Source organism: Nymphalis io, chromosome 28, assembly GCF_905147045.1.
Source record: "Nymphalis io chromosome 28, ilAglIoxx1.1, whole genome shotgun sequence".
Classification (NCBI taxonomy): Eukaryota; Metazoa; Arthropoda; class Insecta; order Lepidoptera; family Nymphalidae; genus Nymphalis; species Nymphalis io.
This window is the reverse complement of record NC_065915.1, coordinates 2,035,510-2,050,749: the sequence shown is the minus strand read 5'-3', so window position 1 is coordinate 2,050,749 and position 15,240 is coordinate 2,035,510. Positions and strand designations below refer to the sequence as shown.

Here is a 15,240-nt window from a genome sequence, read left to right as displayed (position 1 = left end):
ATGATATTTTAATTACAGCATTTTAAAGCGTTATAGACCTTATTTTTATTGGAAAAACGCATTATGCTTTTCCCACGGTAACAGTGGGGGGGGGGTATGTGGGGCTCACCGGTGACGCTTGCGCTTGTTACCGTTACGAAGCGTTAGAGACCTGCTTTAGGTACTAATTTCAAAGATTAAAGTAAAAATATTTTTTCGGCCACGTGACACAAGTTATTTTATAATAAAAATAAAACAATAAATTCATTTAACAAAACATATATTTCTTACAATCTAAACACAGTACATAAGCGAAACATAAACGAATCCCATATTTAAATATCTGGAATGTAACATTCTCGACACCAATTAATATAATTCAATTTTAATTAACAAATATAATTTGCTCGTAATGTTTGTTTTAATTTTTATAACAATTATACTATTACTATTACGAACACTGTATTTTAACTGAGAAAAGCCGTTGAGCATTAAAATACATATTTATTATAACAAATTTTAATATATAATTTTTTTAATTTAATTTAGGAAGGCAGACTTTTCTGAAGTGTTCACCATAGGGCATTAATCTTTTTTTTTTATATAGAATAGGAAGGCGGACGAACATATGGGCCACCTGATGATAAGTGGTTACCAACGCCCATAGACATTGGCATTGTAAGAAATGTTAACCATCGCTTACATCGCCAATGCGCCACTAACCTTGGGAACTAAGATGTTATGTCCAATATGCCTGTAATTACACTGGCATACTCACCCTTCAAACCGCAACACAACAATACCAAGTACTGTTGTTTTGCTGTAGAATATCTGATGAGTGGGTGATACCCAGACGAGCTTGCACAAAGCTCTACCACCAGTAAATCTATTTTTATATTTGTTATATATGTATTAACGGGGAAGCCTTTTATCAGTTAACATACTGTTTGTATATAAAAGTTAAACAGATTAACTAATATGAAACAAAGTCAACAATTACAGATTGCAAATAACTTTGCGTTTTGCGGAATTTTTCAAAGGAGTTTGTAATAAAATTTTTAGCTACGTTCATAATTAAAAGATGACAATTTGATATTTATGAAGTGATACTTCTTTACGAATAATATTTCAAGGTGGATTTTGATTGAATCGCTTCATATATAACGCGTGTAACATTTCTTTATGTAAGGCATGTTGTGTGTAACATGCATTTGTGTAACGTTTCTATGTGTAACGTAAATGAGTTTATTTAATTTTTGTAACATTTTGACACCAATTCCACACCTACTTCAGCCTCCAGCCAGGTGGACCGATGACCTTAAGACGGTGGCAGGCACGGACTGGATACAGAAGGCGGAGGACCGGGAGCTTTGATGGTGAGAGGCCTATGTTCAGCAGTAGAGTACGAATGGCTATTGATAGATTGATTGAACATTTTGACGTAAAAAAAGTTTCACTTCACATTCATAATTGCGCACACTTTAATTATCACTCAAATCATTATTAATGCTTCCCCTTCTTCTTCTTCTTCCGTTTCCTGTCTGTGTAGTCACATTCGACCGTCCCCGTCAGGTCTTGGTAGCCTTCCAGCTTATGAGATTCGTAGTTCGGAAAGTTGATGCCGTCCGCCTGCTGATAGTTCTCCGTGAAAGTCTCGGAGAACTTCGTGCTGAGGGATTCGGAGCCGAAGAATTTGTTCGTCATGTTCTCCGGCCGTCGTATGTTCTGGTAGCGTTCGTTCTGCGAGTATATCGTGTTTATGATGTTCGTTGCTATGGCGACGGGCGAGGCGGGGTACGCCTGCTGTATCGGTCAGAATTTCAGGTCCTGGAAACATATACGTAAATTTATATCTAGAAGTTGTTTTTGTTCTTTGTATTAGCGACCATGCGACCAGTCTTTGATAACGATTAGCTGATTTATTGAAGTGTACAAAGTATTATTTATTTTATTTTTGTTAAATATGTAATTGGATGAATAACAATTGCTTTTAGCTTTGGTGGTATGGGCGAGCCTGTTTGTGATGGTACCACCAACTCATCATATATTCTACCGCCAAATAGCGATACTCAGTATTGATGTGTTCCGGTTTGAACGGTGAGTGAGCCAGTGTGATCGAACCTTGATAGCCTGCGGCAGGTCTGGAAGTCGCATGTCTCGCAGCTGCTGGGGAAGGTTCATGCTCTTCACCGCTGAGACGGCCCTCGCTGGGGCTGCTGATATACCGGCCTGGGATAGACAAACACTCTATTTGTCACACTTTCAAAATTCTTATCAAATTATAGCTAAGGCTAAAATTTTATGTCCTCTTGAGGAGGTCTACCTTCCACCACGCTGCTCCAATACACAGCAATGGATACACATGTTGCAGACATGCATCCGACACATGCAGATTTTATCAAACTCAGAAATGCATAGAATTGCTTACTTGAATAAAGAATATTAAATATAGATTATATTTATGAAAGCAGCCAATCACACACAGAAACCCACCGTCGACTCTACTCTCAAAGTCCAATAGGACATGTCGAGAGATCAGGCAGGGAAAACAGTTTAACACAAGAGTATACACTTCGAACAACCAACTTTGGGCCGCTACTGAAAATGTCCACAAAAAACTTTTTATTGACCCGACCTAGGGTTTGAATCCAGGACTTCGGGATCTGCAGCTTTATAAGTCAGCCAATATATTGTAACATTAAATTTTTTAAATGGGTGTAGGGTGTAAATTTTTTAAGTTAAATTTAAAGTTCTAGAGAGGCAAATAAAACCAAAAATCGGTGGAGATGGAAAAATAGAAATTAAACAAACCTCTAAAGAATAGTGTCCGGAAGTCAGAATAAGTACCCATATTATTACAATATCGATTTACCAAATGGAAAGTAAATCTATTTTCTAAATTATTAATTCTAAAATGCAAAATGCTCGGGCGCCAAGATGATTATATCCGATTAAAGCTAATATAATTAAGTTACATCTAATAACTTTTTTTAAATTCTTAACAAATGTCAAAGTAAAATTTTACAAAATAAGTCTAACAAAACAATAAATTGTTATTGAAAAGAATGCAAAATTAATGTTATAAATATAAATAATATCAAAGTATAATTTTCCAAACTAAATACAAAGTTACAATCCTATGAATGCCAACTTTTTTTTTAAAATAAAACATTAAATTACTGTTTATTTAGATCACACGCGGTTCCACTACAGCCGCAAATAATATGTAGAAATTACATACCACAGTCCAGTTCTTTAAGTTAATTAATTAAAGTTTAAACCTCCTTGAAGTCTTTCTCAAGAATATCATGAAGACATCTTGAAATAAATCTTTCAAGAGTAAGTTTCTTAAGAATCCAATTCAAATTTTATTCCCACGAGGTTTACCAGAATAATATGAAATCCACGATTATTTAAACAATCCAATATGGATTATAATTAATTTAACCAAAATGTGGAATATTGTTCATGAAAACAGTACTTTTAAACAATATTATGAGTTTACAAAAAATAAGTTACAAAAACTGCAAAAACTAATTTAGGTCACCATTACGACCCAATGACCGGAAGGAAAGTGAAGTCTTAGACAAATGTCAAAGAGCATCTCAAAGATAATAAATTAAAATTAGTTCGAAAATGCATAATGCATAAAAATTTGCATTCTGACGAGACGTCAAATTTAGCGGTATTTTTCAAATGTTGAATAAACATAATTATAGTTGCACCTGTCAAAGTCAATTGACACATGACAACTAATGTTTTTAGGTTATAATCTTAATAAATTTGTCGTATTTATTTTAAAGCAAAGCAACCATGTAACGTACGCCAAAACCACGTTACAATATCAATGAGGTAGTCATTTCCATAATCCTTTGAAACCTCACCTCGGCCTTCTGCATCTTATTCTGTTCGTGCAGCCTACAGAGTATATCAGCCATGTTAGTCTGCAGCACCATACCGCCCATCACCAGCTCGTCCAGCACCTGGTGCGCTGCGTCCGCGTGGAAGATCAGGTCCAGCTCGCAGACATTCTCGAAGCACTTGTCTAAAGTCTCCACAAACACCTGGGAATTAGGGAAACTTCATATTATTTGATGAATTAAGCTTGATGTCAAAGTAATGACAATATTTTTTAATTTGATTATTGTTTTCAAATTTACATACATATCGATATATAAAATGTATGTCTTTTTAATTTTCGTTTTTGTATTACGTGTATTGATAAATTATATTATATACTAGCTGACTGGATAGGATATGTATATTTTTTTATTTATTTACTGTCAGATAAATTTAATTGGGTGGATTTATGTTACTGACGCTCCAAGGTAATCGATTTCTGCGTTTGCATTTTCTGAGAGTCTCATTAAAAGCATCATTCTTAGTAAGGAACGTTCGACCACTTCCCGTCGTCGACCGGTAAATGAGTTCGAAATAGCTTCTCCTGCTACGTGTCCCATATTAATACCGGCGTGTAGCCCAAAGCGGCAGGAGCTCCGGCAATATGTTCTCTATATAAGATATATACACTTTATGTCTACCTGAATAAGGTCTAATATCCCAAGTTCGCTTTCTGACGAGTCTACGCAGAACACAAAATACAACGTCGCGTAATGTCTGTAGATAAGTTTGTAGTCTGATCCTCCGATGAGACTGAAACACAGATTTATTATTATTAGAATTGCAATCAATATAATAATTATCACAGAATAATAATAATCCGGTTGTATCGGATTGACGTCCCATCGGATTATGAGAGTTAGGGAATAGAGAATGCAAATGTGTTTGCGCACACACTCGTGCACTATAATATCTCCTGCGCAGTTGGCTAATCTCTCTTGAGATTGGTCGCCGTTGTCCTGGCAGTTGGCTAATTTGATATTTGATTTAATGAGATTAGCCAACTGCCAGGACATATTATAGTGCACAAGTGTGTGCTCAAACACAGGTGCACTCTCTCTTGCCTCACTCTCATAATCCGATGGGACGGCAATCCGACACGACCGGAAAGAGTTCAGGCGCAGGACCAACGGCTTTACGTGCTTTCCGAGGCACGGGAGTGCACACACTTCCAACTTTCAGACTCCGGGATGCTACTGAGAATTCTCTGACAGAAAAACCCAATATTTTTTTATTGGCCCGACCTGGGATCTATCGAGCCACGAACGAGGCAGTCATTAATAGTAATACACACTTAAAATAAGCTTTACACGCTTATAACTGCCAGGCTTCAAGCTGCTACTGAGAATTTTCGCCAGTAAAACCCAATAAGTTTTTATTGGCTCGACCTGGGAATTTAACCCAGGACCCTGGCCACCAGAGAACCGAGACAATCGATTTATTATTTGTATAGGAAGAGAACAGATGAGATAGCTTGGTTTAATATGTTTTATTTTGTTTTGCCAAGAAAAGATGGCTTTAATATTATTTTATATTGTTCATTGATAATACATCATATATCCACAAAATTATAAATATTGTCGGTAACTAAAAAACTTAAATGTTATTACAAGGTAAATAAGCCATACCTGCCACCTTCAAGGAAATTGCAAACATTATCGTCTCTCTTTGAAACAAGCTGGAATGTCTCCTTTATTATCTGCTGCTGCATATCTTCATTCTGTAAACATTCATTAACGAATAAAACTCCAGCTACCAGTGGGCTCCTAAGGTTTTGATTTAGTTGAGATTTGAAATTTCAATAACAATACCAAATATACAATCGACCTGTTTTTACAGTGATATTGCAATCTGATTCACAAATTTTACTTTTAGTAAGTTTTATACTTTCTCAATTTACTTGATAACCGTGTACAGTTGGCATTATATTCAGAAATCAAATCCACTTTAACCAGAAACAAGATAAGACACAAATAAATAATAAGTGGTGGACATTTTGAATTATCTATGATTTCCACTATGGATTCCTGAATAAATTGTGCTGTTTATATTGTTGAAAAAATAACAATATTATTACTTTGGTAAAATTATATATAATTTTTTTTATATCTGCAATCAACCCCTCGGTTTTAATCAGATTTGTTATTAAACTTCTTAAATTTTGAGAATGCATAACCAGTGTCATCTCTTATTTTCTTGACTTCATACAGTGTTCAGTTTGAGTGAGGCCAATCGCATTCTCTTCGAAATATACAGTCATTTATATTTAAAAGTTTCATAGCCCGTTGATTTATGTGTCTCTATGTAAAATTATATATAGTGTATGTATTATACTTAGAGATATATCAATCAAGAACTGTTTGTAGTACATAATACACCAAAGGTATTAGACTAATAGGGGTTTGTTTATGTTTATTCTTTTTTTGATTGAAAGATATTTCAAATAAGGATTTAATATTTATTTCATGTCCTTCAATCAAAGGTTATCTGGAAGAGATCGCTCTTTTAGCTATAATACCGCCTTCTGTACATTAATAGTTTTTCGTTTTTATATGTTTGTGTTTAAAACTATAGTTCTCTTAACTCTTTTAGTGTACACTAAAGCATATGAATCAATAAATAAATATGTAATAAGAATACTTTTTTTTTAATCAAACAGCTGCGTTTTCATTTAAATATATTATTAGAGCACAATTCATTATAGGATATATTCACTTTTGCTTTTAATGATTGATGAATTGGATGAATTAATAATTAAACAAATTTATGAGAGCAGAACTTTGGGCAAGTCCATCTAAGTACCAATTACTCGTGATTCGTTCTACCACCAAACAGTAATGCTTTATATTGCTGTGTTCAGGTTTAAGTGCATGAGGCAGTGTAATTATGGACACAAGGGATATAACATCTTAGTGTCCTCATTGTTGACAGCGCAATGTTGGTGAAGTCTATGAGCTATGGGGTCCACTTACCAAGTAGGCTGTTTACTTACATACTTTTTATATTAAATAAAATAATATTTGGTTAGAATTTGAAAACGATATCATGTTGTCAAAGATCGCTATAAATCGCAGTCACTTCTTTGTTAACGATCTCTGCACGCTTTGTTCTCTTCCTATTCGATTAAAATCAAGATTTAATGAAACATAAAACTTTCACTCACAAAATATTGATAGAATTTTGATAATCGTGGCTTCCCATGATTATTAAAAACTAGTATCGCCTTAATCATCTTGCACTTAAACTCGTTTAGGTTTTAATAATATACTGTTATCGACTTCATTTATAAACAATGCGTCAAAACCATAACTCTCCTAGGTGAAGTTGTTTTAGATTTTACGTTAGATATTTTTTGGTCGATTCAATAATCAATTCTCATTAATTGAAACGCTTGACGTTTACTTGACAGCAGTTTTTTTTTAATATATTTAATGGATCCGGATACTTGCATTTTACATTACTACTTTTATAGACTGCTAAATGTAGTATTATTCTTCTACTTTCAGAAAATGCTATGCAACAAATATTTTGAAAAAAAAATATTTAAAATATACATTACTTAATTTACATTAATGGGTCATAAATCTTTCGTTTTCAGACATTTTAGATATTAATTTAGGTAAGTGAGATGCTTTTGTCCAATTTAACAAATCTCACATGCCTTTTAATCTTTCCTCACTATTATTTGATGATAAACAATAATGCATGCATAGTTTATTAATTGTGAACCATACATCTGTAAACTGTAATTTAGCCTATGTCACTTATCAAACATCACTGTTGTGTAGATTTTATTTTAAAATGCAGTTATTTTATATATTATAAATAAAATAATCAAACTTATTACAAAACTTTATTTAAAACGGGCTTAATAAACTTTACTTCATTTTATTCCAAAGAAATTTAGGGCAAACTTGGTAAAATTATAATCAGATTAATGACGAACGCTTACGATTACAACGTGTAATCATAATTAATCACAATTGATTCTAATGAGGGCACGCGGTAATGCTCTACCCACTTGACTCACTCACTCACACACACTAGTTTTTTGATTACTTTCGCTATACTGTATCTTAATCGTTATAATTAATATCTGATTACATTTTATCCAAGTCTACTTAGGGGTAAGATTTCAGAAAGCTAAACTGACGTAGCTGGTATCACTTTTATTTTCTAAAATATTTTGTAAAATTATTAAGTATTTTGTAAATCATGTTATAAATGAAGTTATATTTATATAGTAAGAAAATAAAGTTAGTTAAAACAAAAAAAAATTGTTTTGAAGTGTGTCACGGATTTAAAAAGTGTGATCATCTGTGTTAAAAAGATTGACTTATATTTTCTTTATAATCTATGTGTGTCGTGCTCCAGCGGTCAGCGCAGTGCTGTCTCGCGAGTGTCATAAAAAGAAAATCGTAAAAAAACTGTATGAGTATTGTGTTAAATAAACTGTCTTTGTTGTCGTCTGTGTTTGTTATTACGTAAACTGTTGAATGGGAACTCGTCAAGGTGCCGGCAGATCTTCATTTCGTTTATACAGGTCAGTGTAACATTATGGTAATAACGAATGCTACGATGTCTTTATTTGGATACCGGATCGCGTCTCTTCTCCAGTGTCGGCTTGCTAAATATTGCATATATTGCGGTTGTAACTAGCTTCAATATAGGCAAATTTAGCCCACGCGCTTGGCCGATATCTGACTCGTTGAAATAATTATAACTTTCAGACGACGTGATATTGCTCAATTAAACAATAAATCTAGATGAGATCTGTTAGAATACTGCCCAAAAATCGGAAATACGACTTACAAGTGGATTTTTTATATTGTATTCATTGTCATGAAAAAGTAGGAAGTTTTTTTTAATCTGTTACTATTGTATTTTGGCGCGTTTACAAACAATCTCTGCCCTTTACAATTCAATTTTTTTTTTTTATTGTAATAATTTAACCTTCAAAAAACTTGTAATGTTATTTGTTGAATTTTATTTAAATTACGTATTATTATTTAAAAAATAATTCAAACATTACTGCTATATTTTTAATTTAATTAAATGTTAATATAAGTAAGTAATTAAACCATTTTATAATTAATTTCTCTTTTAACTTTAACATTTCAATCAATAACATCTGCTATAAATAAAACCTGTATGTTTTATTTTTTATTCTAGAACAATAACATTATGATGTAGTTTATTTGTAAAATTCAAATTAAAAAAAATGTTAATATTAACAAAACAAAAATAAAATGTCTTGTAATTGTTTTTTTAATTTTTATTTTATTTAAATCATCATATTAAAAAATTCTCTATTCCCATTGCTGTTCTGGAATGTGTATCCTTTTAATATAAATTATAGTATGAACAATTTACCTCACATATTTAATGAATTCATTTGGCCCACATAAACATTTTTAATCTGTATTTGCATAATATTTTGGTTGTAGAAAGTAAAAAGCAACATGGCTGTATAATAATATATATATAATTTTATTGTATATAAAAATGTCATAAGTATTATTGAGATTTAATATTATATTAAAAGACTGAACAGTATGTCATTTGGTTTCCGGCAAAGTAGAATACAGCCACCAAATTAAGGGACACTGTTTTTGTAACGGCGATATATTTATGTCTAAGACTAAGAGAATAAGGCCTTTGATATAGTCTTCTTAATATTTATAAATAAAAATAAGTGTTAGTATGTTTATCCTCTCTGTTTTACTAAACCATTCATCTGAATGTCATGAATGGATGCTCCTGGCCCATAAAATCAAGAATTTTTGTATGTTTGTTCCTCAATATAAATGTTTTATATAAACCAACTGTATATTCAATCCGTCCAAAGTCATGTAGCTAATATAATATTTAGTACTTTATATACATTATCAATAACACCCTCCACAAATTGTGGACTATTTACTAAGCATTTAAGCCTGTTTGGCCTAGCTAGTTCTAAATTCCGGTTAGGCCGATAAAAATTTATTGGGTTTTTCTGTCGAAGATTCTCAGTAGCAGCCTGGAGGTGACAGTCTGTAAACTATTGGCCCTCGTCCGAACACTTTCCGTTCGTGTCAGATTACCGTCCCTTAGGATTATGAGAGTCTGGGCATAGGGAGTGCATCTGTGTTTCTGTATAACTGAAACACTCATGAGATTGTCTCACTGGCCAAAAACTGTCAGGAGGAGATCATCCTCAGGATGTCAGTTTTTTGTATTTGTGAAATCATCAAAGTTCTTTATATAATTTCTTTTATTAAACTGTGTTAGAAAGATATATACTGTTACAAGTATCTTTCTATACATGGATAATCATGAACATGAACAAGTCTATCTCTTAAAGAGTACTGAATCTATTTGTAATATTAGATAATTTTTTTTTAAATTATTATGACTGTTATAAAAATACTGATACTTTAAAAAATAATAACTTAAAAAAATTGTTTTTTTGCCAGGTAACATTGCTTATGCATGAGTCTTTCATATTAAGATTTCTTAGAATTTTTATTTGGCAGTGAAACCTAATTATTAATTTTGTTGATGTCATCTCGAATCTTGATATTTAGAATATTTTTGGTAATTTAAATTATCTAACAATAACAGACTCATTATAAACAAAAGATTATCTGTTTCCTTGTTATTTATTGAGGAATGTCGGAGAGTCGATATGTTTGCCTCATCATGATGAGGCAAACATGTCGTGACGATCGCGACAATCATCGATATGGCGCAGTGGTTTGAATGTGGGTTTTAACCAAAGGATACGGGATCAAACCCGGACGATGGTTATCACTAAGTTATCATGTGCTTAATTTGTTTTTATAATTCATCCTCTGCTCGGTGAATGAAAACGTGAGGGAAAGTGCATGTGTCGGTTGAAAATCTGCCACTTGTGTATCCACCAATCCGCGTTGGAGCAACGTGTTGGAATGAGCTCGGCCTCGAAACGGAGAGAGGGCTTAGCCCAGTGATAGGATATTACTTTAATTTTTAAGATAGCTTTAATAGCATTTAAGATAATACTTGAAATGTTTGAATAATCTACTTGTCGGTAATTTTTACATTTGAAATTTTGAATTTTTACATTTAATCGCCATAATCGACTTATAAAATTATTATGCAAAATATAACAAAAAATCAACTCGCTCACTATTTTTTTTGGTTGTAAATGAAACGCTAATAAATTTATTTCGGAACATGTCCACACGCTTTGTAAGTATGAAAATACTTTTCTAAGATCAGCGTGAAGCTGCTACCATCTCCGAGGCATCGGAGAGTTCCAGCGCTACAGCGAACACGTTCTAAATACTTAAAGGTGTTCACTGAGTGGTGCCGCGGATCCGATAGCAGCAGTAGTTTTCTGTTGACATAAACCCTTGTCATTCTATGCCTGCACAAACGTTACACCAGCTCCATCAGTGCCTCGACTGTGTTATTATTTTGCTATCGTTCACTCACTCGAGTCGAGTCATGCCCGTCGAGTGCAATTGACCCAGACTGCAAGTGTAAAATGACTGGCAATTAGCTTTAAAGAGCTTCTTGAAGTTGCTTCGGAAAGCGAGCTTTTATTATAATAATTATCATTTAAACCATCGATGACCCAAATAATTTAACTTAATTTGCAAAGTGATGTTTCGCAAAGTAAGGCAACAAGAATAGCCTTGTAGTGTTTTCGTCTGTTTTATACACAATTGTGTTGTATTTCTGTCTATGTTTTAGATACCAAATCAATGGAAGCAATCCTCAGAGCATTGAACAAAGAGTTCAGTAACGCCATTGCAGCTCAAATTGTTCATGCAAATTCGATCCGATCAAAGTGCTTGATTTCATGTAGACGTTGAAGAGATAAAAGTTTCGTAGTTTATAGTACTTATTAAGGAACCTAAAAATAACTGTGGCCACTGAAATAGTAATTGGAAATGTCTTTGTTTTTTTACAATTGGTACCCTAATTGTGTACCTAAGATTTCGACTGCCTCGTTGGTCTAGTGGCTTGATATAAGGCCGCAGACCCGGAGGTCCTGGTTTGAATTCCCAGGTCGGGCCGATAAAAATTGTTGGGTTTTTCTATCAGAAAATTCTCAGTAGCAGCCTGGAATCTGGAAGTTGGAATGTGTACACTCCCTAACTTCTTTCCGGTCGTGTCGAATTGCCGTCCCATCGGATTATGAGAGTTAGGGAATAGAGAGTGCACCTGTGTTTGCGCACACTCTTGTGCACTATAATATCTCCTGCGTAGTTGGCTAATCTCTCTTGAGATTGGCCGCCGCAGCCGAAATCGGCCTGGAGGACATTATTATTACCTAAGATTATATGATAATGATGTGTGAGATGTATATTAAAAAGAAAGCAAGTATTGGCGGCTACTGTATCCCATCATGGTTCAGGCGCTCGAAACTGTCGTTGTCCCAGAGGTTAGGGTTAACGGCTATCATTTATATTTCTCTAATCTTTCAATATCATGGGTTTTCATTCAATATATTCGCAGATTTCTTCCAACTCTTGTTTTAATTTACATTCGATATCAAAAGAGGCCTCTAAGTAAAGCCTTCCCAATTCCCATGGACGTCGCTTTCGTTCGTAACTTATTTTTAATATTCGATATAGTGACGTATAAGAGGGAGATACTTGTTACAATGTTTGATGTCATGTAATTTGTATTGTGAACTTCAGTATCAGTATGATACAGATGAGTGAGAAGCAAGTCTATCGATGTCTCGCCTATATTCATTCTAATACTACAGTCAATCCTTTAGGCCTTACTTACATATCCTCTCTTCTATCGTTTACTTTTGACCTAAGTATAGCCATTGATGATTCTCCTGTTTTCAACTTCGGTACCTTCAACTCTTCCCAAAGGTCAAATGATGAATGGTCACGTAGACTCAATGAATTTGTAACTGTCTGTCATACATACGTGGTCAAAACTATAAGAAGGTTATATATGCAAATCATGTACTACCAAAATAGGTATCATATTTGTCTTATAAGTTACCAGTGATCGCTCGCAGCTCAGCCCGCATGCTAGGTAAGCGGTAGGAGTTGATATAAAAATGTATTCATGGCCTCGGGTGTTCAAACTTGCTTAATACTAAATTTCATCGAAATCGCGTTAGTGGTTAAACCGTGACAGCGTATCATACAGAGTAGTTACTTTCGCGTTTATAATATATTTTTTTTAATTTTTACTTTTTTTTTAGATTTCATTTTCACGATTTTGTATAGAATTTTGTAGTGTAAATTGTGTAAATTGGTAATTATTTTATTGTAAAATAAAATAATTACCAATTTTAAAATAAAATGTATGCCGAGATGGCCCAGTGGTAAGAGCGCGTGAATATTCCACCAATCCGCATTGGAGCAGCGTGATGGAATAAGCTCCAAAACTGTCTCCTCAAAAAAAAAATGAGAAGAGGCCTTAGCCCAGCAGTGGGACATTAACAGGCTGTTACTGTACTGTAAAATATATTATGCGGACATCATCATTATTGTTAAGTGACCTAGAAAATCGTGCAAAGCTAATTTGTGATATCAGTTAGCATTTCCTTCGCATTTCAAATATATTGCCCAACGACCGTGTGTAACAGGATTTACATGTAACGAGTATTGTGGTATTAGATATATAACTTCAAATCCATTTAAAATGGCTTCAATATGCAATGTTCTTATAATCGTTTTCAAGTTCATCGTCAATTATGTGTGTCTGCCTCGTTGGTTTAGTTGTTATCTTATAAGGTCGCAAATTCCGAGATTTTGGCTTCAAAACCCGTTTTGTTCTCAATTGTGTCAAGCATGTATACCAGATAGTCCAGCGTCTGATCTCTCAGATGTTTCGGGATTGCCGTCCCATTGCATTATGAGAATATGGGGATAGAGTGCATTGCCATTTTTTTATTGTAGCCTGTAATGAATTACTGATACTCCCATTTAACCCTCCAATTAAGCGTACAACTTGTGCTGAGAGTGGGAACGACACTCAAGGGGCCATGGTCGAATCGACTTTTACATCGCTAGCCGTGTATGTGTATATTATTTATTTATATAATTGATTAACAATTACTTGCATCAGAATATAAGTATAAAAAAAAATTTAGTTTAATATTAAAATGGCTAGATATTGTGATTACTTTTAAGAAAACATTAACTGGGTTATATGGGTTTCTTACCCACTAAAATCACTGCGATGGCCGTCCTCGGCACGGATCAGAAAGGCTGCGGGATCGTGTTAATATAACGCATCCCCAGGGTTACGTTTATCTTTTAAGCCCCGGGCGTCGGGGCTGATAATAACCTAACCAAGCCTAACCCGCGTGTTATATTAATACAAATATCTTTATAACGATGAGTCATAGTTAGCCGAAATTGAGATAAAAAGATCTATAATTCGGATTCGGATATTCGATCAAACGTAATAATGTTTAACAAGAAAATAGATGATATTCTGAATTCAAAGAAGATTTTATGATTGAAAATATTTGCGCAATGATACGACAGGGAAAATAATGCTACAGCCACATCTGTGCGACCAAGCGATGACCATTTACATCGGTTCGAACGTCCATGGTGCTGTGGAATATTTTCGTTATTATTCTACTTTCGATCTCGAATAGGAATATTTTCACAAGTTTCTGAAACCGTTTACGTTTATGTATGACGTAGATCGGGAAACAGGTACTATAATTTTTCATTCCGATATATAGGATTTCGTGTATGTCCAGTGTTTAACTGATATTTAATAATAATGGCATATATGCGAATCGCTTGCTGATTTCATTAAAGTAATATTTTTAAGAAACAGTTATTTTAGCACTACGTTTAATTGTAGGGGTGAAAGGAAATATTAGTAATTAATAAAAAGGGTAATAAGTATTATTCTTTTTTTTTTTAAATACTCTGATTCCGGTAAAGTTCGATAAAAGCTAGAAAAAAACTATTGATTATGTTCAGAACTGCGTTACGCTTATTTGCGTCTTTGAAGAAGTTGCGGGACGTGGCCGTAAGAATGGAACGTAACCGGTAAGTGTGGCACAGCATTAATATATCCTTGAAAACGAACAAACGTCCGAATTGTCGAATTCTATTCGCGTTTTTTTTTCATTACCGTTTGTTATATAATGATCTAAATATATAATAATGTGTTATCGTACATTGCTGTGTGGGTGTGTCGTCTTCAATTTGGCGTAGGTCAGTGGGCCAGTAATGTATTGCGTCACGAGTCATATAAATAAATATCTTGCATACTATAATGATCTGTGCGTGTTGCGTGTTTATTATTAGGTATATATAATTTTATCTTTCGAACGTTTTAAGTGGTTTTAATTAGAATCTTTGGGATGTATTTTTTGTTGTTTTTTTTTTTTTA

General features: G+C 33.8%; 2 protein-coding genes across 2 annotated transcripts in view; one reads left to right on the top strand and one right to left on the bottom strand.

Annotated features, from left to right (window-relative positions):
* Positions 1–242: 242 nt before the first annotated feature.
* On the bottom strand, positions 243–7,262 carry LOC126779144 (AP-3 complex subunit sigma-1). Its single transcript, XM_050503006.1, has 6 exons — positions 7,043–7,262; positions 5,508–5,599; positions 4,521–4,632; positions 3,864–4,043; positions 2,101–2,208; positions 243–1,806 (listed from the first exon to the last, which is right to left on the bottom strand). Exons 1-6 carry the CDS (start codon positions 7,109–7,111, stop codon positions 1,792–1,794), a joined length of 576 nt encoding a protein of 191 aa, XP_050358963.1. The 5' UTR covers positions 7,112–7,262; the 3' UTR covers positions 243–1,791.
* Positions 7,263–8,251: 989 nt separating this feature from the next.
* Positions 8,252–15,240, top strand: part of LOC126779069 (zinc transporter foi) — a 43,387-nt gene continuing 36,398 nt past the window's right edge. Inside the window, exon 1 of the mRNA XM_050502882.1 lies at positions 8,252–8,422. The gene's annotated coding sequence lies outside the window, so the exon portion shown is untranslated. The remainder of the gene's footprint in view (positions 8,423–15,240) is intronic.

Bases quoted from the DNA above. Each gene is read 5' to 3' on its own strand.
- LOC126779144 (XM_050503006.1), bottom strand. From the start codon at position 7,111: ATGATTAAGGCGATACTAGTTTTTAATAATCATGGGAAGCCACGATTA. The intron at 5,600-7,042 runs GTGAGTGAAAGT...GAATGTTTACAG, and splicing joins CAAAATTCTATCAATATTTT to AATGAAGATATGCAGCAGCA. The intron at 4,044-4,520 runs GTAGACATAAAG...CCTAATTCCCAG, and splicing joins GGATATTAGACCTTATTCAG to GTGTTTGTGGAGACTTTAGA.